Raw genomic sequence first — 26,071 nt, forward strand, 5'->3', positions numbered from 1 at the left:
TGGAAGGATTGATGCAGGGTGTGGTGATCTGAAGCCCAGCTTCTGCCCTGTCCACAGTTCCATCAGGAGGATGGGGTTTCAAGACTCTAAGCAAGTGCTGCCAGCCTATGGCTTTCTTTAGATAGTGGTCCCCCTATAGCCAGCCTTAAGGATGCAAAGCTGTCACTTGTGACAGCTTTTGATAATAGAAGGTTTCCCTGGGAGGGAGAAGCTCTTTGCGGAGGCTTGAGCATCAGCAGCTCTACTTCTAGGAAGCTGTAAATCACGGCACCAGCAATGTCTTCCCGCATCTGGGCATACATGCACTTTTAGCAATGGCTTTCTTGGCAAGTGTTTACTATTAAGATGAGCACGGCTCTGTAAGGAAAGATATTAGCCTGGTCTTATGACTTTGTGCTGTCTGTCCAGTGTAATGGGAGTGAGCATCAGCAATGCCTCACTACAAGAAACAAAGCTGCTCTGCAGCTGGGACATGGCAAGTCAACAGATTCCACTTTATTTCCTTTTATATATATTTCTTGAGCAAGTGAACACAAACATGTGAGCTTCGCCTCCCTCTGTGGTGAGCAAACTCATTTTAAGGTGGTGGATAATCTGGGCTCTTTAGAGGCTGCAGTAGCATCCCCATTCTGTCACCTGGGTCAGATCTCTGTTTTAAAAGTGCTCCCTCCTGGTTTGTAGTATGCTTTTCTCATTTCCATGTGGGGATTTGATAGGCAAAGTTTCTTTCTTAAGTTCACATGAGTTAGGCCATTCCCAGAAAATAAAGTAAATAAAATAAACCCTGACAAAACAAAATAAGAGAAAGGGTGTAAGTCAGCTGTTTGCTTAGCATTTACAAAGCCGTGGGTTCAGTTCCTACCACCAGATGAACAAGCTGTGGTGATGCATGTCTGTAATTCCAGCACATAGGAGGTAGAGACAGGAAAATCAGAAGTTCAAAGTCATCCTCAGCTATATAGTAAGTTCAAGACCAGCTTAAGATAGGTGTTATTCTCAGATCAAACAACAAAACCACTACCACCAAAAAGCCTCTAAAGGCGTACATAGCCTCTTAAAGGCCAGTAAGTGGAAGACAGCATGAGTTACTGTACCCTAAGCCTATACCATTCTCTTTTTCCTTTTTTAAAAGTAAAAATTTTACTCTTGGAAACTTTCATACAATGAATGCATTTTGATCTTAACCACCCATGGAATTTCTATCTAGATCTACCCACCTCTCCCACACAGATTCACAGTTGCTGCTGCTGCCTTTTCTCCCTCCATTCACTGAGTCCAGCTGTTTGCCCAGCTGCTGCTCTTGGGGCCTGCTCTGACCTGGGATTGACCTATGGGGGTCAAGCCATTAAAGAAAACTTCCTCTCCTTTTCCCAGAAGCTGTGAAATGCTGGGAAACTTATAGTGGTGAGATTTCATGCTTACCTTTCCTCAACCCTCAACCTTGCTGGGATTTCGTCTGGCTTAAGTTTATGTAGGTCCTGTGCACACTATCACAATTTCTATGTGTAACTGCCCTGTTGTGTCTGTAAAACCGTGGTTTCTGTGACGTTATCCACCCCACCCCCAACCCCCGGCCCTTAATCTTTCTGCTCTGTCTTCTCAAGATCCCGGGCCTTGTGGGAGAAATGTGGTTTGTACATCCCACTGAAGGTTGGGTACTCCACAGTTTCTTATCCTCTTCACGATGACCACTAGAGTGTCTCTGTTGCCACCCACTGCAGGAAGCTTTTCTGCAGAGGCTTAAGAAATGCACTTTTCTGTGGGTATAGCAGTAAATCAGTAGGAGGCCCCTCTCTGCACTGATCTGTGCAATTAGTCAGTAGGAGCTTCTCTCTTCCTCTCACACTCTCTGTCTCCTTCCCTCCCCCACCTTATTTTTATTTTTATTTTTTTTAAAGATTGGGTCTTAGTATGAAACCCTAGAACTTACCTTGTAGACTAGGCTGCTCTCAAATTCACAGAGATCCTCCTGCCTCTGGGAGATTAAATGCATGTCACTACACTTAGCCTCTTTTTCTTTTCTTTCAAAATTCTCAGTAGATAATGTATAAATGAGTCTTAAAATTCAGAGTATACTGAGGATATAGTATGAAAAGCAAGTTTCTTTCTCATCCATCACCTGGATGCAGAGACTCTTAGCAGTTCTTCAGTATGTGATTTTTGTGGAGTGGCAAACAGACATAGGTATCTAGAGCTGTGCAGTCACTTAGGCTAGCTTCATGTTAGGAACAGAGGATTCTGTCTCTGTCCCTCCCTTCCTCCCTCCCTCCCTCCTTCCCACTCTCCCTCATCTCAGTCTCCCTGTCTCTTTCTGTCTCTCTCTGTGTATGTGTGTGCCTTTCCTCCCAATGCAGCTCAGTTGCTCTAAAACTCTGTGTCCCAGAGAAGTTGAAAAGAATTCTCGACATATATTAACATAGTATATTAACATGATATATAATTATACATAACATATAATCATTTATAACAATGGGGTTTTTTTTCCCTTTTTTTTTTTTTTTTTGAGACAGGGTTTCTCTGTATGGCCCTGGCTGTCCTGGAACTCACTCTGTAGACCTGGCTGGCCTCGAACTCAGAAATCCACCTGCCTCTGCCTCTCAAGCACTGGGATTAAAGGTGTGTGCCACCACTGCCCGGCCATTTATAACAATGCTATACATATCAATATATATCAATATATAACATATAGTACCATAATATATTTCTCAATACTAAAAACTAAAATTTTAGGATTGATGCTCAGACCCTGAGTAAGCACAGCTTTGTGGGATTGGTTGATTTGCCTGACTTCTGAGGGAGTAAAGCCTTCTCCTCCTTTAAGAGATGTAGCCTTCATCTTGGAATATTTGATTTTTGTTCATACTAAATTTAGTACTTTAAAAAAGTACTTTGTACTTTTGGACATGAATGGGTATTTAATACTTTTCATTTACTGTGTGTGTGCATCTGATGAGAACCAACCCTGGGGTTCCTTCTGTTCTGTTCTGTTCTATTTTGAGTTCTTTTTTTTTTTTTTTCTTTTGGAGATATCCTCCCCCACCCTATTGACACCTCCTTGGGGCAGTCCTTTCCAGAAGTTTTCTGCCCTGGAGCGATAGGAAATATATTTCTACTTGAGCATTTGCTTGTTTTGTTTTTAGATCCTAAAAGTAGAACTCTTAGCTGAGTGCATGCGCTCTGGTTTGCTTCATGACAGATTCTTTATGTTGGATTGAAGGCTCCAGTGTTCTCAGTGTCCTCTTTGTCATTTTTACATTGACAGTATACCCACTGGTCACACCTTTCTCAGATACGTCCATTTTCGTATTTATACTCTTTACCCCTCAGAGCAGGATCAAGAGAACGCTACTGCTTAGGAGCTTTGTCAGTTTCCATAGAACCCAGGAACTCCATATTGAGGGAGCATCAAAATCATAATAAGAAGTGTGTGTGATGCCATCGATCATCTGCTGCACCCACCCACGCCTGTAATTTTAGTACTTTCTGCTCTGCCTGAGAACTCAGTGTACCAAAGGGGTGGACAACTAGAAGACAGATGAGATGGTTGATTTGTTTGGCTGCTAAATGCAGATGGGACAGGTAATTAAACAGTGCTGCTCCTGCAGAGAAGCCTGCAGCAATGGAACATGACATCCCACAAACCCAGCTGCACTCCAATTTAGATTCAGAACTAATATTAGGTAGGCTTCCCCCAGATTGACAGATTTCATAAACCTTTCTGGTTCATCGTGATTGAAAATGAAGGATGTAGTTTGTTTGCAGATTAATTTTTCTAGAGAGCACGTGACATTTACAGATATATGAAAAAATAGCCTTCAAGGGCTCAGCCCTGTCTGTGGAGAGCCATGGATGGTGACTCGAGTGAGTCTTGGTGCTTAGCCTACTCTTAGCTTTAGTGTCCCACACATGAAGGGGACGGGCATCCTCCAGTTGAACTGATCAGTAGTTGGAGGGGACTAGAAGGGAGATTAGAGACACTTCCCTTGTTTTATCTTTTTATGCTTAACCTTTGATGGAATATGTGATAAAGGTTTCTCACTATGGACAGCAGTGTTTTTTGATGTAACTTCGGTGGTTATTTTCATATAGAAATAATCACTGCACCATCTACTTACTCACTTGTTCACATACAAGCTTTAACAGTTTTCCTTCTACAAGAGCTCCCAGCAGATTATTCATAGGGTTGATCATTTTATCTTTTAAGTATCTCTTCACAGGCCTCTCTATCCATTCACCTACTTGGTCAGTTTTACAAAATGACCTCTGCCAGTTAGTTGTCTTCCTGTCTTACGACCCAGAGCATCTCTTTGAAGTGCTTGCTAGAATTAGGACACACTTGCTTGTCACTAGCAGCCACACTTGACTGCATTGCTCTGCATGCTTTACTGTGTAGGCCTCATTAGAGTCATGCTGCCACTTATCATTTACTCAGACATTACTTTCTGTCTGCTACAGTGGATGTTAGTTCTGAAGGCCAAGGCTGTTCTTCCAGCCACTTTGTTCAGTGTCTTATCTACAGTGTACAGCATATAAGTATAATATAGATCTGCGGTAGATCAGATGTAACGGTGAAGGTCTAGCTCTCAGGAAGATAATGAAACCACCCCAGTTTGCAGCACTTACCAGTATCTGTCCTGGCCAGCTCTAGGCTGCCAAGCTCCCAGATATCACTTTATTATCACAGGCTCCTTTGTAGGGCCAGGACCTGTCCCAGCTGAGTTTGGCAACTAAACAAACCAAGCATTTCATCTGCCACTTTGCCTCATCTGTCTACCTGATGGATATTCTTTGAGGTGTTGGAATATTTATGTCTTATAGTCAAGGAGTAAAATAATAAAGTATAATAAATAATTAAGAAGTGATGACTTTTGAGTACTTACTATACTTATTTATAATTTGATTTAATTGCAATCTTATACAACTTAATTTCAAATATGGCTATATTTTACAGCTGTCTTTCAGAATTTCTGGAAATTGAACAATCTGCTTTTATAATCCTGTGCAAGAGAGCTCCAGCTCCCCATGGGAGATGGTCTCTGGGTAGATATCACAATGCACTGTTTGTGGTGTGTGGATCACCAAGGAAGGGCCCATGAATTAGTTGGAAAACTTATTACAGAAACATTTACCTAAGAGTCTTGCCTCACCTCTGTTGAATGAGCTATGAAGATGACCCAGCTCCTACCTTGATAGATGTGATTTGATAGTCACTACACAAGAGAGTGGTGTGGCAGCAGTGGGAAATAAGTCACATCGGATACTAGAGTAAGCAACCTGCTGTCCATGTAGGGTGTTAGAACAGCCCAGAATACTTGGTGGTTAAGAGTAACTTTTTCAGGAATCTAGCCTAGGGCCCCAAGTCCTTTGCACCTGTTATAAACTATTAGTCAGCTGGACTGCTTACCACTTCACATTCGTCTGCATGACTATCATGGGATAGAAACGAAGTCCTGTGCAACACTATGACTTAGACTAGACTAGGAAGGGATGAAGCCTCACACCGAATGGGGGAAAACAATGGGGAAAGCCACATTGGAGATACACTGCTACCTGGAAAGAATTGTCACCTTGTCTAGAATAATTAGCAGTGGCCCTGGTGTGTAAGATAGACTGTTAATAGTGAGAAGGTAAAACAGCATGGGGTTTGCCTCATTTGAGTTTAGACAGCTACAGTGAGAATCATTACCTTCACCTTTAAAGTTAAGCTTGGTGAGTGTCCCGGAGTCTTATAGCCTACAAAGATGAATGCAGGTAAGATACTCATCTTTTTGACATTGAGTCTTTCAACATTGACTCATGTCTTAGCCCACAAGAGTTCTTCAAAACAAACAGAAGTAATCCCAGAGTAGAAATGATTGTTTCTCCCAAAGAAGAAGTGTTCTTATGAAATCTGACTTGCTAGGAAGGGGTGTGTATTACAAACTAGTTTACATCCCATCCAGTGAGTCATCTTCAGTGCCTACTGTGCTGGGGCATCAAGACAATAGATGTGTATGTGCATGTGCTGGTGCCTACCTGTAGCGTTTGAGAGGAAAGGCCACATGGCTTCTGAACTGAAGGCATCCTATGTCATATGGGGTCCTGTCTTAAAACCATAGCAGAAACAAGGCTGGAGCTAGAGTTCCGTGGTGGAGCTCTTGCTTACCATTTCCAAAGTTCTGAGTTTGACCCCAAGCCCAGGTAAAAGAGAGAAGGAAGACTATTATGAAACCAGTGTGTCGAGCTGAGACTGAGGTATGTTCAAGGTGGTTCTGACCTCGCTTGGATGTTCATTAACTCGGAATGTGGGGAAGTTTCATTGTTTTGGTGCTAAAGTATGAAGTGGAGGTTAGCTAATAAAGGGGAAGTAGGGTGTTCCAAAGCAGGTGCACTACAGAACATGGAAACACAGTTTATATACTGGGGAGAGAGCTCAGACTCTTGTTTGTCCTAAAATAGAAAAAAAGGTGATTTCATAACTTTACTTTCCACTTCTTTCCTGTGTTAGGAATTTTAGGATTTTAGTTTTTGGGTCTAAGAAATGGGCTTTCAGTATCTAAATGACAGGTGATGGGGGTTTATTAACAGCTGTCCTGTCCCTGTTGTGTTTGATATCATTGCTCTGTGCTCTCTGCAGCTGCTGCCTATCCACACGCTCAGGCTCGGTATGGAAGTTGACTCCTTTGATGGGCACCACTATATCTCCTCAGTTGCTCCTGGGGGTCCTGTGGATACCCTGAACCTCCTGCAGCCAGAAGATGAACTTCTCGAGGTAAAAGCATACAGGGGAAGAAAAATGGCAAAAATGGCAAAAATGTTCAGTTCTAGGAAATTGTGTTCACTGATTGCCAGCCTCACTAATGCCAGCCACTTATATCAAGAAATGCCAACAGCTTACTGGGTAATATAGAAGTAGATACCGCAGTTCTGTTTTTGTTTTTGTTTTTTGTTTATTTACTTTTTTGTAGATGTTAAGGTCTTTGAGTATCCTTTTGAATGCTTATCTAAATGAGTGACAAAAAAGTTTGGTATATGTGTATGTGTGCTTTGCCTGCATGTATATGTGTGCACTGTATATGTACCCAGTGCCTTTGATGGTCAGAAAAGGGATTTAGGTGCTGGGAATTGAACTTGGATGTTCTCTACAAGAGCAACAGATACTCTTAAATGCCTTGCCAACTTTCCAACCCCATGGTCCTTGGTTCTCGTTGGCAGCATATAGTCATGTTTATTTTCAGGCTCTGTGGGTTGTTTCTGTAAGGGTAAGAGTGGAACAGCATTAGGCTTGTGTGTAGTCGTAAGATTGTCCTCTTGGGATTCCCCTCTCTGTAGGGCTGCCTCTGGTGGCTTTCTCAGGCTATAAGTCTCGTGTCAGTCCAGAGCAGTTTTATGGCAGAAGTCTTTGTTACCTGGGCAATTTTTACACAGTCATGTAGATATAGGTATAAAACAGATATTAACATTTGCTGAAATAAATCATTAATTTACATTATAAAATTCTTTAGTATGCATATGTTTTTGCCACTTATTAAAGATGAAAGCTGGTTTACATCCTGAGATGGATGTATTTGGTTACTTTCACATGAAGAACTGAATCCTGGCTGACTTAGATATGGCAGGAGCAGAGCATCTTCAGTGTTTTCCAGATCTGATCAATGTTTGGATTTTATAATTGTCAATACTAAGTATGTTGTTTTGCCTAAATACATAGTACAAAGTAGCAGATGTTTAGGACTATTTCAAAAATTATTCAAAATTCTGTCCTTATCCTAAGCCAAAATTCATTTAACAATTTTTAATGATGCTCAAGTCAACAACTCGAACAGCAATTTAAAAAAAAAATCAAACATTTGAATGTAATATAATGTCAGTATATACTAATATGACATTTATAGGCTCAGGAATGATGGCAGGAAATAATTTAACCATTGTATTTCAGGTCTGCATGCTTCCAGTCCCCAGTTTAGGTGGTGCTGGGGATCGAACTTTACATTGCTATAAGTAAAAACACTGTGATTAACAATACCATAGTTCCCATTTTGAGCCACTGTTTTAGGCAGTATTTGTTGGTGTTGTGTGACATGGTGACATGCCTAGTCCAGTGCATGTTGTACGTTCACAACCAAGGCCACAGTAAGCTGAGATTCAGCAACATGGACAAGTAGCCAGAAGAAAGCTTGGATTTATCATATTCTCAATTTTAAATTAATTTGTGCTTATTGTACTTTCTGAAATCTTACTGTTGGTATTTTCATGGCCCTACATTCAGTTGTGGATACAGGGTTGTGATCTACAGTTTAATAACCTGGCTTCTAAGCAACCCTGCTTTGAAGTGATCTGAGAGATTTAAAAGATGCTGACTTCCCAGCTCCCTGCTTAGCTGTAGCAGAATACCTTTGCTCATGTTTCCTGACTCTCTTCATTGTTGGTTCATTCCATTGTTGGCTTACAATTTGAGGAGGTCTAATCCATCATAGTGGGATGGCTATGGTGCCAGGAGTGTGAGACAGCTGGTCACTTTGTACCTGCAGTTAAGGACCATTTCAGATTGACATGAAATGGGGCCAGGCTATAAACCCTCAAGGTCCATAACCAGTGAACCACTTCCTCTAGTGAGGCCCTACTTCTTCAAGTTTCTAGAACCTTTCCAAACGGCCCTGCCATCTAGAAGCCAAGTATTCAAACACAGAAGCGTATGGGGAGTACTTCACATTCAAACTACAAGGTAATTAATAAATCTACTTGGTTGCTGGGATTCCTGATGTTAGCGATTTCTAAAATTCATGTTTGATCAAAATGAAATGATAAGGATGACACACAGGTTGAATGCACCTGTGGTTAATTAGTAGTTGTCACCAACCTAAAGCAGCCTGTTGAGAGAAATGCTGAGCTGAATTTTTGACTGATATGAACAAATATAAAGTTCTGTCTTAAGTATGGGAGGACAAGGTTTTAGAATCCTATTGTAAGACTTAGTAAATTGCTTGTTTGTTTGTATTGGTGATTGAATCTGGAGCCTTATGTATGCTAGGCATGTATACTTCCAGTGAACTTTTTTAAATAATTATTTTGTTTTTATTTATAAACTTTATTATTTATTACAAATCTTATAGTAAAAATCATATACAGAAATTAACCAGACCCAAGTCTATATATCTCAGCAAATTCTTAGATAGTTAGAATGGCCATTTGGAACTGAAGCTGTGTAACTTCACATTGAATTTTACAATTTCACTGTTGAATACATTTTTATGCACTTACCTATTACAAAAAACTAAAAACCCATGACAATTAGAACTAGAAAAGCAATTAGCTTCATATTCTCTTTTATAACTTGTATTATAATGACCTACATTTGTTCCTTTCTTACCCCTAATATTTTTTGTTCTCTTTACTTACATATATATTTGTACTTACATATATATCTGTACTTACATATATATTTGTTTACATATATACATGTATTATTGCCTAGATCCTGCATATAAGGGAAAACATGCATTTTCTTTCTTTCTAAGATTATGTAACATCACTTAATACTATCCATTCTAAGTCCACCCATTGTCCTGAAAATTTTGTAGTTTTATTTTTCTTGAGAGCTGAATAGTATCCCATCTTACATATGTACCTGCTTTTCTTATTCATCCACCTGCTGTTGGAGAACTATGTTCTAATTTTCTGCTGTTTTGAATAAGGTAGCAATGGACACAGGACTACAAACATCTTTGGCCAGGTATGAAATTCTCTAGGTATGTGCCAAGGTGTGAAATAGTGGGATCCAAGTGTAGGTTTGTTTTTAATTTTGAGAAACCTCCACACTGATTTCCACCACAGTGAGTAATCCACAGGCTCTCAGTAGCTGTTCTCAAGTATGTTGATGACAGCCATTCTGTAGTTCTAATTTGCATTTCCTTGATGACTTAGGAATATTAAATGCCTTTAAAAACATTGGCCTTTGGTGTTTCCTTTTTTAAGAAGTATCTTTTCAGTTCACTTGTATTGCTTAGCAGTCTCCTTGACTGCCGCAGAACGGGGAGGGGAGCCTTGGTGATCCCTCAACCTGCAGGAGAAATTGGAGTCCTGGTAATCAGGTGGGCAAGGAGTCAGCAATTGAAAAAATAGCAGATACAACACAAGGAAGTGTAGGATCTGAATGTATATTCTCAAAATTAGGCATCAGACCTTTATGGTCATTACAAAAGAAAAAGAAAAGTCAGGTGGCGATGGATCTAAAGCAGCAGCCGCCTCCTCCCTCCTATGGATGGGTGCTGCACGCCACCCCCCTCGCCCCCCAAGCTCAGAGCGCTTGGACTGCACAGCTCTCTTACAGCACAGCTCTCTCACAGCACAGCTCTTTCACACACACACACACACACACACACACACACTAACACACATACACACTCTAGGCTCATGGTCTAGCCCATCTTTAGTAAACGCCCATTATGCTAATCTTCTGGGCTAAGAGAGCTATACCCCAGGGGTCCCATTCTTCTAATCTGTAATTCTAATGTGGTCTGCCCTGCTTGACTGAAATGAGGATTCTAGTTGACCTTGCCCTGGGATTATCAATTTCTATTCCAATAACTTCAGTGCCCAACTTCCCTCACTATTTTCCTAGCAATGCTGGAGGCAATTAGTCTGAATGTGTAACTACCTACGAAATTCTAAGCCAGGGTTTGGATAAGATGTTGGAACATTGATGAAGGTCAGAGGGCAACGTCTAATTTTGTTTAGCTATTAATAAATCATATCTTGGGGGGGACCTAGCACGCAAGACCTTCCATCGACTAACACAAGGACAAATCTGGGCCACCTCTGAGTTAGGGAATGCCAAAAGGTTGCCAGAGACTAGCTTCTTTTGAAGCTGTATGTCTCAGATCTGTGGTCAAGCCTTCAAGCCTGACACACAGATTTCACTGGAGTGGACGTGGCACTTGGCATTAGCTGTCTACGGTTCTTTGTAAATCTGGATATTATTCCTTGTCTGAAGTGTAGCTGATAAAGGTGTTCTTCCATTCTTTAGGCTCTCAGCACTGCTCCTTACCTTGCTTCTTGTTTCTCACAAACCTTTTATTTTGATTCTGTCCTTTGTTTGACACTTGGGTTTAGTGTCTATGCTATTGACATTCTATTAAAAAAGTTCTTCTCTAACCCAGTATCCTGAAGGCTAGCTCCTTTTTTTCAGATGTTTCTGTGTTTCATATTTGAAATTAAGATATTTCTTTATTTATTTTATGTATATGAGTACACTGTAGCTGTACTGTAGATGGTTGTGAGCCACCATGTGGTTGCTGGGATTTGAACTCAGGACCTTCGGAAGAGCAGTCAGTGCTTTTAACCACTGAGCCATCTCTCCAGCCCGATTTTCACTCTTTTGTAGAAATGCAGTTTTACCTGTACCATTTGTTGAGTAGGCTCTACCTATCAATGGGATAGCCTGATATTTTGATAAGAGTGTGTGTTCTATATCAGTTAAGTCAGGTTAAACCTAGCCATCTCCTTAAGTACTCATCATTCTTCACAGGGGTGGGAGGGGGGGAAGGTAGTAATTTTTACACCATTGACAAGAGTGACCTTGATCTGCATATGGAAGATTTATGTCATTAATTTTACTGGATAACTAATGTTCTCTTTCTGGGCCTGGGCCTAAAATCATGTCTTTCCTGATTGGCAAGGCATGGCCATAGTTTTGAGACAGTAATCTGTGGAGTGGAGACAATATATGTGGTATGTAATAATTTGCAATTGAGAAACAAGATATATTTGAAAGATGCAGAAGGAATAAATTCAATTTAACTGATAGCTCATTTTATAGTTGTAGATGGTAAGGTATATGTGACTAAGTTTACCAATGAATACTTTTTACATATGAAATCCAGGGACCCAGAGTGTATAGTAGTTGCTGTGTGCTGGATGTTAGAGCAGTGTTGGATGGGTTAGAGTAGATTGAACATAGCATCCCCATCCACCCCACCCCTGTCAACATACTTCTCTATTCTTTATCTAAGGTTAGAATACTCTGGTCCTCTACCTGAAAAACAAAGTGTTGTACCAGGAGTGTAAACATTTGGGGAGTGAGGGGGTGTAATGACTTTTTTACATTAATACAAGGTTAACACAATTTCATAAATATTTTTCACTTTCTTCTCATTCATTCTTTTATTTTTTTTAACTTTTTATTATTTGTGAATTTCATATCATGTACCCCAGTCCCACTTATTTCCTCATCTCATCGTATTGCTCTTGCAACCTCCCGTTCCCAAAAGAAAATTAAAAATTAAAAACAACAACAAAGGAACAACAAAAGCACTACCTACCAACCAACCAGACAACGAACCAACCAACCAATCATCAACCAACCAACCAATTTTCCAAGCAAGGAGGCAAGCAAGCAAGCAAGCAGCCAGCCAACCAACCAACCAACTAAAAAAAACCAAAAGATCTCCTTGTGGAAGCTATAGTGTGTCCCACAGTATATCTCTTTGTCCACATATCTTTACTTACAAATGTTCATTACAGTGAGTCATTGGTCTGGTTTGAGGCCTCTAACTTCTGCTATACTATCAATATTGGAGTCTCACCAAGACTCCCCTTGGATATGCTGATGTTCTCCTATGTCAAGGAGAATACTGTAGCTTTGGATCTGCATGATCAACACCTTCATGAGCTCCAGCAGTTCATAGATAGCGTCGATGTTGAGGTAGACTAACTCAAAGGCCTGGGTCTGGGCCTAGGTTGTGATTGAGTTGGTCAGCCCACCAGCTTTTTCACACCTACACCATCAGGGTAAGCTCCCCAGGACTGCCTTCATAGCTCATCCAATGCTGTAGCAGGCAAGGAGGAGGGCAGGCTCTCCTGCGCTCACTTCTTTAGGGCCAACTCTACTGTGCTACCCAGGCATGGTACGGACCTGCTTTTCTGAGTGTTACAGCTGGTGAGGGTTGGGGTTAGCTCCTTAGTGCCATAGCCAGTGAGGGGCAGGGCCAGCTCTGCACAGCCCACGACATGGTCCCAGGTGGCATGTTTACTTGGTCTATAGTGGCAAAATGCATCATGACCATCAACATTGACCCTGGCTGCTGCATGGCCACCGACCTAGACATGGCCCACAGCTGTAGCCTGGGTCAGGATTTCCCCATGGCCTCAGTTGGCAGGCCAGGCTGCTCACATCAGACAGCTCTTCTTGCCCTCCCTTCATAGTGATCCAACCATTCTTCCTTTTCTCTCCCATCTCCCCAGCATATATTTGCATATCATAGTTGCTTCTATTGAGGGTAGGCCTCTAGGTGTCTTCTGCCTCTCTTTTTCTTTTTTTAAGTTATGCTGGGGAGCAAGCTTATCCCTCTGCTTAGGAATCAAGTGCTCTGTTCTCAGTGTTATTCATCAATACTTTGACATCTAAAGTGTAGATTCTGGTAAGGAAAGTTGAGATACAGAAAGATGTGACAGTTTTGGGATTTTGGTTTCTTTAAAAATCACAGAAATACCATAAGAATATGTTTTCATTTAATCACAGGTGTGAATAAAAAATAACTTCCCCTAAGGAACTTGACTTCTCTAATCAGCATGAACTAGTCTAATGATAATGTTACCCCCCTTTCCTTTCTATACTTTTTTTCCCCTCTCTTATCTAGTATTAGGGGATTGGAAGTGTGGAGAAAGGTGGAAGAAAGAAGAACTCACAAAGTAGCAAAAGCTGACTACAGAAAGAAACCTAGATTGTGAGGCAGAGAAGTACCTTGGGTTCTGGATTTGCCCCGAATGTGTCCCTGCCTATGCTGTTTACCATACGAGAAAATCAGTTTCTTCCTCTTCTTCCACTGTATGTTTGTGAGGGTCTAAAGAGCTGCCATCTGTAATGTGTCACAGAAGGGATTGGCTTTGTTATCACTGTGACAGATGTTAACAAACTTATGTGTACTCGGTGCTCTGGAAGCCTCTACTCAGGTGCATTTTCCAATCAACCAGTCTGCATAATTAAGACTCAGGGTCACTTAAAAGAAGGTCTCAGGCTCAAGGACTGTGAGGAATATTGTGAATTCTTAATTAAAAACTCTAAAATAAAAATTCCAAGTTAAGTGAATGTACGCATTAAAAGAAATCTTTGAAGTTAGCCACATAAACTTTTGGTTGGTCTTTCTGGTCCCTTTCCCTCTCTGCCCGTCTCCTGTTCTTGCCTTTTCTCCTTCCTCCTCATTTTTTTTTCTTCCACCCCCCAGTGTGTTTAATGTACTTCTTAGAGCTTAAAACCAGAAACACAAATATGCTTTGGGGTTAGAGGACCATGCCAAGTCTCAGCCCAGAACAGCTATTTACAGCAGCCATAAATCCCCTTAGCTAGGGGTTGGTAATGGGAATTGTGACCAATCTTTTTAGCAGTAGGTAGTGAAGAGGACTACCAGGCACTGCTATAATAAGTGGAGACAATTCAAATGAATAAATAATGAACTAAATAAATATTTAAAGGTACTCTAAGATAGCAACCTGAAAAGTGACTTTCTAATTTGTTGAAGCACAAACTAATAATTGTATATGGCTAGAGTTTGTATTTCCGTTGTATTTCTTTGTGTATTTAATAGAGGTTACTGTCCACTTGACTCTAGAGCTTTCTGTGCTTATTTCTTAGCCTAGTATTGTAGATATGATGTGACCAGTGTTCTGTGTGGAGGTTGACTTTAATTCTTCCAAGGAAGGCTGCTTGCTACTGGGTCTGCTGTTCTTCACATTCATTAATCGTCATAATGACTTGAGAGAGGAAAAGAGAGATTGAGATTCTTCATAAGATATTTTTGTCATTATTATTGTTTTACTCTGTGTCTGAATAATGAGAGACAGGATGATATGTCTGGTTTGATGGCTAAGTACTAGGTGTGCCACAAACTTGAAAATGGTTCCTAGGGACAGCTGACTCCAAGCACTGCCACAGCTGACAGAGTGCTTCCAGCAACCCAGAGTTCTCCTGTGTTCTCTCTGGTGCAGTGGTAGATCTGTGGAAAGGGTGCTCCTGTTATAGTCAGTCCTACCCGTTATCTGACCTGAGAAGACTTTGAGCTAAAGCATATGTGAAAAATCACAATACACTCAATCTAGATTTCTAAATCATCTTTGGCCCAAAGTTTGATGTATCAAATATACATATTTGTTGATAGGGATTACTCATTAATTAACAAGGAAAACTTATCCTTTTGGAAGGTAGGTCACACTGCCGTGGACTTGGGAAGTGCGCACGTCTGTGATGCTACTCTAGCCCAAGCTATGGGAATGGAAGTGGTGCTGGTGACACCTGCTACTGCTATAGATGGGTGTGCTAAGGTGATGCTCTGGCGCGTGCTCACTGAGGAGGGGTGTGCGACTGACAGTAAACTCCAACTGCTCTGTATCAGATGTGCTCACATGTTGCTAGGCAAACAGACTTAAAGTGACAACACAGAGGGAATTGGGTGTTAGGAAGCTGGCAGGGACAGTTAGTGCATTTAAGGAGTGACAGAAAGCCGAAAGAATGCGTTATTGGATTATGTAAAGGAGAAACCTCAGAGATGTGAACTATTAGATCTCCTACCCAGGAATGGTGCTCCTTGGCATACATTTTATACTTTATTCTCTCCATTTCAGTCAAGAGGTAGCCTGAATTTTTTTCAATCAAGATTCACCCTTAATTTCAATGTTTTAAATTATTAATAAAATAATATGAGTAATTTTAGAGCCTTCGTTTACAAGAACAGTGAAATACCATCCTGTTTTCTTTTTGTTGCTTCTTAATTTTGCTCCTATTCACAGCTGACAACCCTTGTCATCCTAGGTCAATGGCATGCAGCTTTATGGGAAGTCTCGCCGAGAAGCAGTCTCCTTTCTTAAAGAAGTGCCCCCACCGTTTACCTTGGTTTGCTGCCGACGGCTGTTTGATGATGAGGCTTCAGTTGATGAGCCAAGAACCATGGAACCTGCTCTTCTTGAGGCAGAGGTACAAAGGGCTGTGTGTGGCCATTATGTATGTGTCCTTCTATTAGGGGCACTCCAAAGAGGGTGTTCGAGTATAAAGAGGGGCAGCTGCCACACCCCAAGCAACATGTCGAATGTTTCAAACTCTGGATTTACATTTGGTTATCTAGAACTCCCTGGTAATGTCAGTGAGAGTGATGTATATCAATTTGATTTTAGAAAACCCTTTAAAAAACAACTATTTTTAAAAATTGTCTGGATTCATGGCTTTTCCTTCTATTTCAACTTATTTCATCCTCACAAAGGTGTATTGTTGCTGAGTACTGACTATCTTAGTCTTCCCTTTCTGAGAACCTTAAAAATCTGAAGAGTTCTGATAAGCTTCAGAGTGAGGTTAGAAGCTACCCTAAGTGCAGAAGGTCAGAGCACAGTCAGCCCTTCCTCTGCTGTTGGATGTCTTACCTAAGTGCGCTGCAGTTGTGGAAGGAAGTGTTAGGACGTATGTTGTCGTTGCATGCCTTTTGGAGCATCATCTTTATGCCATGTCCCCTCCTTGCCAGACACAAGCAGGGCCTTTCTTTTTACCTACCTACCCTTTGACTTATAATTCAACTGAGTTCATCTTTGAAGTTGTGTGTACCTTAACCCTTCTTAGATACTTTGTGTTTGTGCAAGCTGGTGACTTTGATTCCTGATTCTATTGTGAAAAATACTATGATGGTTTCAATTAAAATGACCCCAGTAGGCTCCTGTGTTTGAATCTTTGGTCCACAGTTGGTAGAACTGTTTGGGAAAGATGAGGAGGCTTGATGGAGGAGGTGTGCCACTATTGACAGGCTTAGAGATTTCAAAAGCCCATGCCATTGCCAGCAATCTCCCTCCCTCTCCACTCCCCTACTTTTGCCATATGCTTGTGGCTGAGATGATAAGCTCTCAGCTACTGCCTCAGTGCCATGCCTGCCGTTCTAGGTCATGATGGTCATGGATTCAACTTCTGAAATTGTAAGCCCCAAATAAACTTGTTCTTTGATAAGTTACTTTGGCCATGGTGTCTTATCAAAACATTAAAGAAGTAACTAAGATAAAGTGGACTGCATACAGAACATGAAGTTCTCAAGAGCTCCTGTGAGAAGGAAATAAAGTAACATGTGCCAGGCTCTTAGCATTATACCTACAGGTGGAGAGCTACATGAACGTTAGCGGTGCCGTTCCTGAAGCCTCCCACCCACCACTTTTGAGTCTGCCTAAATTACCTGGAAGTCGATAACTGCCATACAGTCTGGCACTGTGCTATAGATCCTTGAGCATGGGTAACTCTTGCTTTTCTAAGAAGGTTGTCATCTCCTTTTGGGCATAAGCCATTTCTTAAACTTTCTGCAATCGTGTGTTGCTGTTTTCTATACTATATATAAAAGAAGAACTTATTTTGATAGCTCCCCCTCCTTCCCCCTTCACTATATAGCCCAGGTTAGCCTAGACCTGGTTTTTAGCCCAAGTCTGGATTTGAATTGAACTCATGATCCTGCGTCTGTCTCTCCTGGGCTAGCATAGATATGTGCTTTGTGCCTGGCTGATATGATGGGGGTGGGGGGGCAGGCTGGTGGTTGTATTGTTTCTTTATTTTTCTCCCAGACAGGGTTTCTCTGAGTAGCCCTAGGTGTCCTGGAACTTGATCTGTAAACCAGGCTGGTCTCACAGAGAACCACCTGCATCTGCCTCTCGAGTGCTGGGATTACTAGTGTGAGTCACCACCATCCATCTTCTGATTCTTGTTTTAATGAAAATGAAGAAATAAAATTAAGGTGTTATATGACTTTAATCTCAGCACTCGGGAGGCAGAGGCAGGCTGCCACTGTGAGTTCAAGGCTGCCTGGTATACATATCAAGTTCCAGGCCATCCAGGATCTCTATAGAGTACAGCCTTTCTCAAAACAAAATAACACAAATTTCAAGAAGGGGACTCATATCATACTTTGTAACTTCTACTGTTCTTAGTAAACTGTAATGTGTGTGATGGCTTCCCTGTGAAGCTTGATAAATAGACCTTGAGTTTAATTCTGTCAGGTGTCATTCATCAACCCAACTTGCTGACTGTGTTCCTGCCCACCATCCTAGAGAGTGGTGACCAGCAGCCTGAAGCAGGCCAAATGTCAACACTACTGCCTGTGGGTGATTGCTTTCTGTTTCTGTAAAGACTGGAGTTATGCAGAGTTGATGTATCAGTGATATAGTCCAGCCCAGTGCCCACAGGGTGCCAGGAAATCCCTGTACACTTGTGCTTTGTGGTTATATGTGTACTCTTAAAATGTTAGCTTTTTCAAGTCTTCTCTGTTTTTTATTTATCCCAATAAAATCTTGTATTCTTTTTAAATTTTTTTTTCTTTATGTGTACATATATGTGTGTCTTTGTGAATGTATGCTGAGTGTGTGCCCTTCAAGGTCAAAAGAGGGTGTTAGATCCACTTGTGGTGGAGTTACAGGTGGGTGTGAGCTGCCCAGCGGAGGTGCTGGGAATAGAACTTGGATCCTCCAGAAGAGCAGCAAGTACTCTTTAATTGCTGGCACATCTCTCCGGCTCTGTCTTATGTTATTAAACTCTCTGGTTAGGTGACATTGCAGCAGTTCTATTGGTCAGTGAATATACACCCATGCTATCCCAATCATATTAGCCTTTGGAACATTGTATTGGAAGATAGAAGTATTTTCCTTTGAAAGGTATCCTTTCCCAGGTTGATGAGGTGGCTTGGCAGGTTTTAGTTCTGGAATTCATACAAAGGAGGAGAAAATTGACTTAACCGAGTTGTTTTCCAATCTCCACTCGTATGCCACAGCATGTGCATTCACACGTACATCACGGCATGTGCATCCACACATATAAAAGTAATGTTTTATAATAATAAAAAATAATTCCTCACATTAAAGTGAAATATGTGGAGAAGAGCAGTGGGGACTAATTCCCCTTACCTCAGGTTTGGTCAGTCAGGAGTCAAGAAAATGTTTTTGTGTTTAGGTTCCATCCATAGCTATGCAACAATAGTTTTATCAGAACCAGTTCTCATTTTGAAAGCTATTTTTTTACACTTCACCATTATAGAGCCCTCCCATTGGTGGCGTTAAGTGATTTTCCTGTACTAGTCTCTCAGTTCTGTTTGTAGGAATGATACATTTTCATTTTATTTGCTGAGAGTGTCAAAGATTCTAAGAAATGTCCTTTGAAAAGCTGTTGTTTAGCTATATATGTGGCTCATGCCTGTGATCCCAACACTCAGGAGACTGAGATAGGATTGTTGTGAATTTGAGGTCAGCCTGGGTTACATAGTGAGTTCCAAGCTAGCCTGAACTACTGAGTAAGACTGCTTCAAAAAACTCAATTGTTTAGGCTGTGGAAGGACGAGGTACTCTGCAAATGCTAACTGGAAGAAAACAGTACTGTGCTAGAAATGTCCTGTGTGGTAGATCTGTCTCATTTAACTTCCCTGGGTTCCTAAAAGGACCAGGAGTCTGGAGAGAGGGACGTCAGGGTGTGGAATTACAGAGAGCCTGTATGCTGGGCATTTGCACTAGACCAGGTTTTCCCTGGTCCTACTTGGAGAATTCCCCAGCGCTCCTCAGGGAGTTGGTGGCGGTGGCTGATGCTAATGCTGCCACACCTCTGTTGCCCCAGCCAGTGCTGCTTCCCCTTCCCTCTTCTTGTTCTTTTCTAGTCAAACTTCCTTGGAATCTTCTGGACTGGTTTCCTTGAGCCCTTACTGTTCTCTCTTTCTGTCTCTGACTAAAATTATGATTGCAGTATTGCTTTTAAAATATCTATGTGCCTCTACTTTGCATGAAGTTTACATTTTTATTTAAATTACCTATTTTTCCTTTTATGCTTCTAATGGGATGACAGAGCTCATTGAAGTATAAGAGGTCAGTGTTAACACTTGTGTTAAACCATTTGAAAAACGTGTGAGAGCTCTGCAGTTCTGAATGTCTGGATGCTTTATGAAGCTTTGACCTTGAGTGTGAGTACCCAGTGCATGCCCCATCTACAAAGAGCAAAAAGCTAACTACGCATGCCAAAGACACTTCCCAGTTTGAAAAGAAACTGAGTTCTTTTTAGAACAGAAAGGACAGTGGCTCCAGCATTTAGTGTCCTTGCTCTTTCAGGTTGACCGCAGTGTAGATGTCTGCACTGAAGATGATGATGATGGAGAATTAGCCCTGTGGTCTCCTGACGTCAAGACTGTGGAGCTGGTGAAAGACTGCAAAGGCTTAGGATTCAGCATTTTGGATTATCAGGTATGGGGACCTGCTGGGAAGGGTTTTGGTTTATGTTATGGCTTTGTTTGTTTGTTTGTTTTTGACTGTTGGTTTATGCTGGCATTGCATGAACTAGTAATTGTTTAAAGCATTCACCAAACTCAAGGAAAACTGAATTCCAAAGGAGGGCTATTACCTGCTGTGTTGCTTTCTTTATGGTTGGTAGCTCTTAGTGAATATGGCGATGAAACAACAGGTAGCAGTGATAAAGTTGATGCTTTTAGAGATTGGAGTCTTGGTGAGCTTTAAAAAATGGATCCAGCGCTATTGAAATATTTCATGTACTGTGAAATATATTCATTTAGAGTATTCACCTAGGTTGTTTTAGTGTATAAATTATATAATCATCATCATTTTCACAGTAAGCTCCAAAAGGAAACTGGAAAGCTGAGGCAGGAGCAGTGTAAGTTATGTAAGTTATGTGAGTTATGTACTAAGACCATGTCTCCTAAAGCAGAAGCAAACAGAAAGAAACCTGTGCACATGAGCAACATCCCTACTCTCTTGTCTGTCCTTCCTGTCATATGAAGACTTCTATGGCTTTGCTTACCTGCCAGTTTTAATGTACGTAATAGAAATATTCTTGGTGAAACTATCTGCTGATGGTGCATGACACCTTTGTAGTTAAATATTTATTATGGCTCCAGTTCTGAGAGAAGTAAGGTTACTGATACAGGGTTGGGAGCACTGCAGCACACAGTAGGACACCTTTATTTTATAGCAACTTACCACTTACTATCCTGCCATTGGACCTCTGATCATTGAGGGAAATTAAAGCTAGGACAACAAATCCCTTCACTGTTAAGGTGCACACTTTAAAACAAGTGTAACCTAAACACAATGTTAATAAAGCAAGATATACTCTGTGAAAGCACATAAGATGCAAAATTATATAAAACCAGGTTTAAATTTATATTCATTCATTCATTCATTGATTCATCGAATTAATGGTGTGGGTATGGGTATATGAACATGCCTTAGCACCCTCACGGAGGTCAGAGGGCAACTTGTGGGAGTCAGGTCTCTTTTCCACTACCTTTACCCACTGAGCCAGCTTGCTACTCTGAATCTTTTCTTTTAAACATGTGTTTTATGGTTGTAAATGTTTTGCTTGCATGGTTTGTGCGCACAGTGTGTTTCTGGTAGCTGCACAGGTAAGAAGAGGGCATTTGATCCCACGGACTGGAGTTCCGGAGAGTTGTGAGGTGACATGTGGGTGTTAGAAAGTAAACGAGTTTTGCAAGAACAAGTGCTCTTAACTGCTGAAGTATCTCTCCAGTCCCTGAAATCACTGTGTAATATAATAATGCAATAGAGAATAGAGTACAAGAAAAGTACTTAGAATATTATATAAGATTTAAATTATATTTTTGCTGGCATATTTCTGGGCCAGATAGGCCTCTGCTCTTAGAACTTCCTTTTAGAATATTATTGAATTATGAGTTGTTGATTTGAAATAATTGTAAGATTCTTGTAAGAACTCTTGGTTCCCTATACTGTACTTTAGAAGTGTCACCTATCCCCTAAAATGCAGCCAATAAAAGACTCAGTAAAAATTTAGGTCAGCCAAAACTCACTGGAATTAAATGAACAAATGTCACTGGGAATTTTTAAACATTTCCATGCTGAGGTTTAATTTGCAGACACTTTTTAAATGTGATTTTGATGGTAAGCTAATTTTCATCATTTCAGAGATCTCTGTGTATTTTCATTGTTAATTGATAAATATATTTTATTGTTGATTTTTTTAGAACAACTTCAGGCTTTAAGTAGTTATTGATTTGTCTATTTTCACTGCTAAGGGGTATGTAACTCAGACAACTAACCAACAGTTACAGCCCTGAGCTACACCTGAGCCCAGACTTCCTGTTTTAGTGTTACACATCTTAAAAGCAGAAAAATGTCTCTGAGCTTGATAGAGTTCTAAAAGAAAAAGAAAAACTTTTAAGCCTCTCAGCTTTATTCCTAATTGGCAGGCAATTCGCTGCCAGTTCTGAGCTCTGTACTTTAAAAACGGCTGTTTTAATGTGGATTGTTTCCTCAGTATGCTCTGGAGGTGTGTATTTTGTATTCTGTTGTTTTCTATTTTGAATATTGTCATTTATAAATGCTTAGTGCTATTTGTTTGTTTTTCCTGCACTTCCTCACAATCTATATGAATAGACACTGATTTCTATTCAGGTTGTATGATGTAATTTTGCTGCAAAAAATAGTACTAGTAAATCTTCTGTCTTTGTATGTTTTGGAGAACTGATAGAAGGCTTCTTAATTTCCTCATGTTACTTTACTTCAGGTAAAATAGGTCACTTCATGTCTTCTATAGCCCCACTTTGGAAGGAAAACATTCGCTTTTATGCTGGGTATTTTCCCTCGCTAAGATGCTAAGTGCTCTCACAGTTGGGTGCAGTACATAGGTATCATTTATCAGGGGTATGGAAAAACCATTTCCCATCAAAGCCTTCCAATAATAGGGAAATGCAGTTTAAAATTTGATTTTTGATAAGTTCATTAATTTATCTAATCATCTGACCCGTATAATCAGGTAAAAATTTCTAAGTTTGGAAAATAGTTTTTAGAAAATGAAGTAGAGAAGTAGCAGATGCTCTCAGAGGCCGTGCTCCTGGGGTTTCCATATCTGATGTGTTCGTATAAACTTCTTAGGTGACTGAAAAAGACTAAGGGAGATCCGGCCCTTCCAGGTTTAGCATGTCTACACTAAGTAGTACTGTAGGAACGCTGTAGCACTTTCTAGTCTTAGGAACTGGATGGTTTCTGTGTAGGAAGGGCCTACATTAGCCATGTTGAAGAGGTCGCATCTTTCCTTTTGAGTATTAATTTCAGTTAACTGTTTTTCTAGTTAATGAATTTTCCTCTGCTCCAAGAACTGAAAAATTTGTACATCAGTCTCTTTGATGTAACTTCTGTAGGACAGGTATAGTGATATAACATATAAAAGAACATATGTATTAAGTAAGTTTGTGTGTAAAGGAAAGCAAACTTCTGGTACATGCGAACGTAAGCACTGTTAAGTTTACAAAATCAGCACAGCAGTTATTGATACCATCTCTTGATTGAATACCTCACTTCAGTATGTTCAAACTATATAAATTTTAGCTATATAGTTAGATTAGGAAAATTAATAAGTAGATACCTTTGTTTAATGGAGTTGGAATTTAACCATGAGATCATATTATATCATGCATTTACTTTTAGAGAGCCAGGGTAAGTCACCCTGAGAATTAGTGCTCCAAAGTTTAGTTTTTCCATAATTTAGCTGCACCTTAGGAAAGTATGAGTGAACAGATTAAGGATCATGAATTGATCCATGAAATGACGGGGTAGGTGGCTGTCTCAGCAGTCCTAGTATTGATGGACATTGTATAGTGTAATAATAAACTGAGGCACCTGCTTTGAAATGAAGGAGTCTGACACAGGGTTCTAGAGGGCAGTTGTATAGCCAAAGAGTGAATGTGGGAACTCATGTCCATACATTTGATAATAGATTGGGACAAGGAAAAAGAGAAAGCAGTAATTATAATGCAGGTTAGACTTTAGGATAAAACTTCTGTTGTCTGTGATATGAGCTAAGGTCAAGTCTGTCCTCCACAGAGTCTGACTAAAATCCTGTTCTGGGTGTTTAGCATGTGAACCTCCATGGCTTGTAAGATTAAGTGGTGGAGACAGTGCATTGAAGTTTGATGGTCAGCTCTTTCTTAAAGCATCAGAGCACCTGGGAAATTTGTCTTTAAGTTTACAAATTTTTAATATTATTTTTTTATTATGTGTGTATGTGTGTGGGTGTATGTGTACATGTGTGTGCATGTGCAATCGCCTATGGGAGCATGATCCCAGGTGTGCAGGTGTGTGCATGGAGGCCAGAGGAGAATGTTCTGGAATGGGTTCAAGCCTTTCCTGTCCATTCCATTCTGGGAAGGATGTTAGGTCAGGCTTGTACAGCAGGCACTTTGCCTACTGCCCATTTTCTGGTTCTGGCTTCATTCTTCATAGCATCTTTACTAGTCTGTAAGTGAGGGTTCCAGTTTGTACTTCAGTTGTCTTAGCTTTGTTCCTCTACCTTTTTATATGTAAACTCGCCATTCCTTTGAATATTCCATGAAATATCATTAATACTCATTTATATCAGCACTAAAACAAATGTAACAGTAGTAACAGGTGCTATTTATTAATAATTATGTGGTAGTCTGTTTTACATGTATTAGCTTATAGATTTCTCACAAAAACCATGTACTCCCCATTTAACAAGTAAGGAAACTGATGGAAGGTAAGTTAGGTAAGTTAGGTGTTAAGTCCAAGTTCGTACAATGGCAATATGGAAGAAGGGAAATTTGAACTCAAGCAATTGGTCTGATATGCCATTGTTTTTAAATATAGTATGATGGGCTGGAGAGATGGCTCAGCTGTTAAAGGCTAGGCTCACAACCAAAAATATAGTATGATGTTTTGCTTTTTGTTTTTTTTTAATGAGAATTTTATATGCATTTTTAAAATTAGGACATCCTTAAATCTTCTTGTTTTTACAGGTTAACATTTCTTAATCAAGCAGTTTGGTAGCCTGAGAGTCTGTAACTTCTGATTTCTACCAAAAAGCTTGCAAAGATTGAACTATATGGATTTTACCTTCAGTTGACCCTATAAATTTAAATGAAGCAAGTGGATATTTTCTGGTGTTTTGATTTATGCTGAACTTTGAATAACCCCTCATGATTATAATTCACTGAAAATGTTTGACATTAGCCATGACGTTGCCATCCTTGGTACTTTTAAATTTCAGTGATTTAGAAGGGAAAATTTATTAACCAATAATTCTCCCCCACCTACATCCTATTCTTCATTTTTCTCCCTCTTGAATGACTCAGTCTTGGCCAAAGCAGGTATTTTGGAAAGACTTTGGGTTGTCTCAGTGAGAGCTGAGTCACACATAAGGATGTGGGTCCTGCTATAAGGATGTTTGGAAGGCCATAGACAGATAATGCTGTTGTGGGCTCGAATCACATGAGAACATAGTCGTAATGCTGCAAGCCTGTGAAAGGCCATAGGCAGATGATGACTTTAAATAGCAAGTGCAGATAGTTTTCCTGAGGAAGCAGTTGTCATGAACTGAGTTGTGAAAACAGAACAGAGGGAGCAGAAGCTACTGCTGAGCTGGAACAGTCTGCCTTTGGATCTGGGAGGAATTTGTGCACACATTTGCCCCTTAACTCAGAGAATCCATTTTTCTGTTTGGTTTGCAGTCCAGGAAACCCCCAGAGCCTTAAGTATACCAGGCAGGTTTCTTACTTACCACTGTACTACATGTCCAGCCCCAAACTCTCTTCACACAGACTTTTAAAACTTAAAGGAATGAGTCTATCCATTTCATTTATAACTTAAAAGTATCTTTGGGTTTTCGAGCACATTAAAATGTTTTTAAAGTTGTTAACATATGCATATCATATAAAAACTCAAAAGTACACCTAGGCCTTTTGTGACTGTCACTCATGGCTCTTCCGGGAAAATTCTTTGTATTTCATGTCTTTCCTCCAAGATGTGTTTTATAAACACAGCATTATATAAATAAGTTTTCTTGTTATATAAATTTTGTATTTTTGACACATAAGGGAGATATATCATACATATGTTAAATACTTTGCTTTTTGTAACCAATTACATCTTCTTTTACTTTAGTATTTATTGAGCTACCTGGTTCTTTTTAATGACTGCATAATACATTATTGTTGATAGACAATAATTTATTCACCTAGCTTCCCGTACCCACGTGGTGTAGGCTAAATGAGCCTGTAGTGGATTGTTGCCATAGTCTTTTATAAAACTATGACAGTTAAGCCAA

At 40.3% G+C, this 26,071-nt stretch overlaps 1 protein-coding gene across 5 annotated transcripts in view; it reads left to right on the plus strand.

Moving 5' to 3' along the window:
• The window catches only part of Patj (PATJ crumbs cell polarity complex component), a 314,427-nt gene that overhangs the window by 48,907 nt on the left and 239,449 nt on the right, over window positions 1-26,071 (plus strand). For all 5 annotated transcript variants that reach the window (XM_031377903.1, XM_031377900.1, XM_031377901.1 and 2 more), the window contains exons 15-17: window positions 6,617-6,751; window positions 15,782-15,943; window positions 20,071-20,202. In XM_031377903.1, coding sequence (XP_031233763.1) covers window positions 6,617-6,751; window positions 15,782-15,943; window positions 20,071-20,202 — 429 coding nt within the window. The remainder of the gene's footprint in view (window positions 1-6,616; window positions 6,752-15,781; window positions 15,944-20,070; window positions 20,203-26,071) is intronic.

This window comes from Mastomys coucha, unplaced genomic scaffold, assembly GCF_008632895.1.
Source record: "Mastomys coucha isolate ucsf_1 unplaced genomic scaffold, UCSF_Mcou_1 pScaffold18, whole genome shotgun sequence".
Lineage (NCBI taxonomy): Eukaryota > Metazoa > Chordata > Mammalia > Rodentia > Muridae > Mastomys > Mastomys coucha.